This window comes from Manacus vitellinus, unplaced genomic scaffold (genome assembly GCF_001715985.3).
Source record: "Manacus vitellinus isolate BGI_N305 unplaced genomic scaffold, ASM171598v3 scaffold_134_pilon, whole genome shotgun sequence".
In the NCBI taxonomy this organism is placed as follows: Eukaryota; Metazoa; Chordata; class Aves; order Passeriformes; family Pipridae; genus Manacus; species Manacus vitellinus.
The window spans coordinates 193,112-194,266 of NW_021938973.1; the positions used below are offsets into that span (position 1 = coordinate 193,112).

At 59.7% G+C, this 1,155-nt stretch overlaps 1 protein-coding gene across 1 annotated transcript in view; it reads left to right on the forward strand.

Annotated features, from left to right (window-relative positions):
- Nucleotides 1–24: 24 nt before the first annotated feature.
- The window catches only part of SF3B4 (splicing factor 3b subunit 4), a 21,069-nt gene continuing 19,938 nt past the window's right edge, over nt 25–1,155 (forward strand). The window contains exons 1-2 of the mRNA XM_029957991.1: nt 25–249; nt 750–1,153. Coding sequence (XP_029813851.1) covers nt 216–249; nt 750–1,153 — 438 coding nt within the window. The 5' untranslated portion in view covers nt 25–215. The remainder of the gene's footprint in view (nt 250–749; nt 1,154–1,155) is intronic.

Genomic DNA, 1,155 nt, shown 5'->3' on the forward strand with positions numbered 1-1,155 from the left:
TGGGTAAGGGCGGATTAGGGGGGATCTGGTGAAGGTTTGGAGGGGCTTTGACTTGAGGGATCCCAGCCCCGAGCCCCCCGTTATCCCGAGGTTTTCCGGCTCTGACCTGCATTCCCACAGATGCCACGGTGTACGTGGGGGGCCTGGACGAGAAGGTCAGCGAGCCCCTGCTCTGGGAGCTCTTCCTGCAGGCCGGGCCCGTGGTCAACACGCACATGCCCAAGGACCGGGTCACGGGCCAGCACCAGGGTGAGAGACTCCCCAAATCCCAACGGGGACCCCGCAAATCCCAAGGAGGGGCAGAACGGGGGTCGGGAGGACACGGGTGGGGTGTCCAGCAGCAGGGTGAGGGGCTGGGACCCCCAGACCTGAGCAGGGGGCAGAGCCGGGGTGGAATTGGGGTGGGGAGAGGGGGGGATCATCTTCCATCCCACAGGGGGTGTTTGGGGCCCAGGGTTTAGATCAAGTAGGGATTGAATGAAATGTCAGGTGGGGCCAAAATCAAATCAAGGGGGGTCCAATCCATAATTAAATGGGTTTTTGAGTCAATCAGGGTTTAGATCATGTGGGGATGAAATGAAGTATCAGGTGGGGTTAAAATCAAATAGAGGGGGTTCCAGTCCATAATTAAATGGGGTTTTGAGTCAACTAAGGTTTAGATCAAGTGGGGGGGTCTCCCCTCTCCTGAAGATCCATTGGGTTCCCCTCGAGCCCCCTGGGATGCCCCTGAGCCCTTTGGGGTCCCCCAGGGTACGGGTTCGTGGAGTTCCTGAGCGAGGAGGATGCCGACTACGCCATCAAGATCATGAACATGATCAAGCTCTACGGGAAACCCATCCGAGTGAACAAGGCCTCCGCCCACAACAAGAACCTGGACGTGGGCGCCAACATCTTCATCGGCAACCTGGACCCCGAGATCGACGAGAAGCTGCTCTACGACACCTTCAGCGCCTTCGGGGTCATCCTGCAGACCCCCAAGATCATGCGGGACCCCGACACGGGCAACTCCAAGGGCTACGCCTTCATCAACTTCGCCAGCTTCGACGCGTCGGACGCGGCCATCGAGGCCATGAACGGGCAGTACCTGTGCAACCGGCCCATCACCGTGTCCTACGCCTTCAAGAAGGACTCCAAGGGCGAGCGGCACGGCTCGGC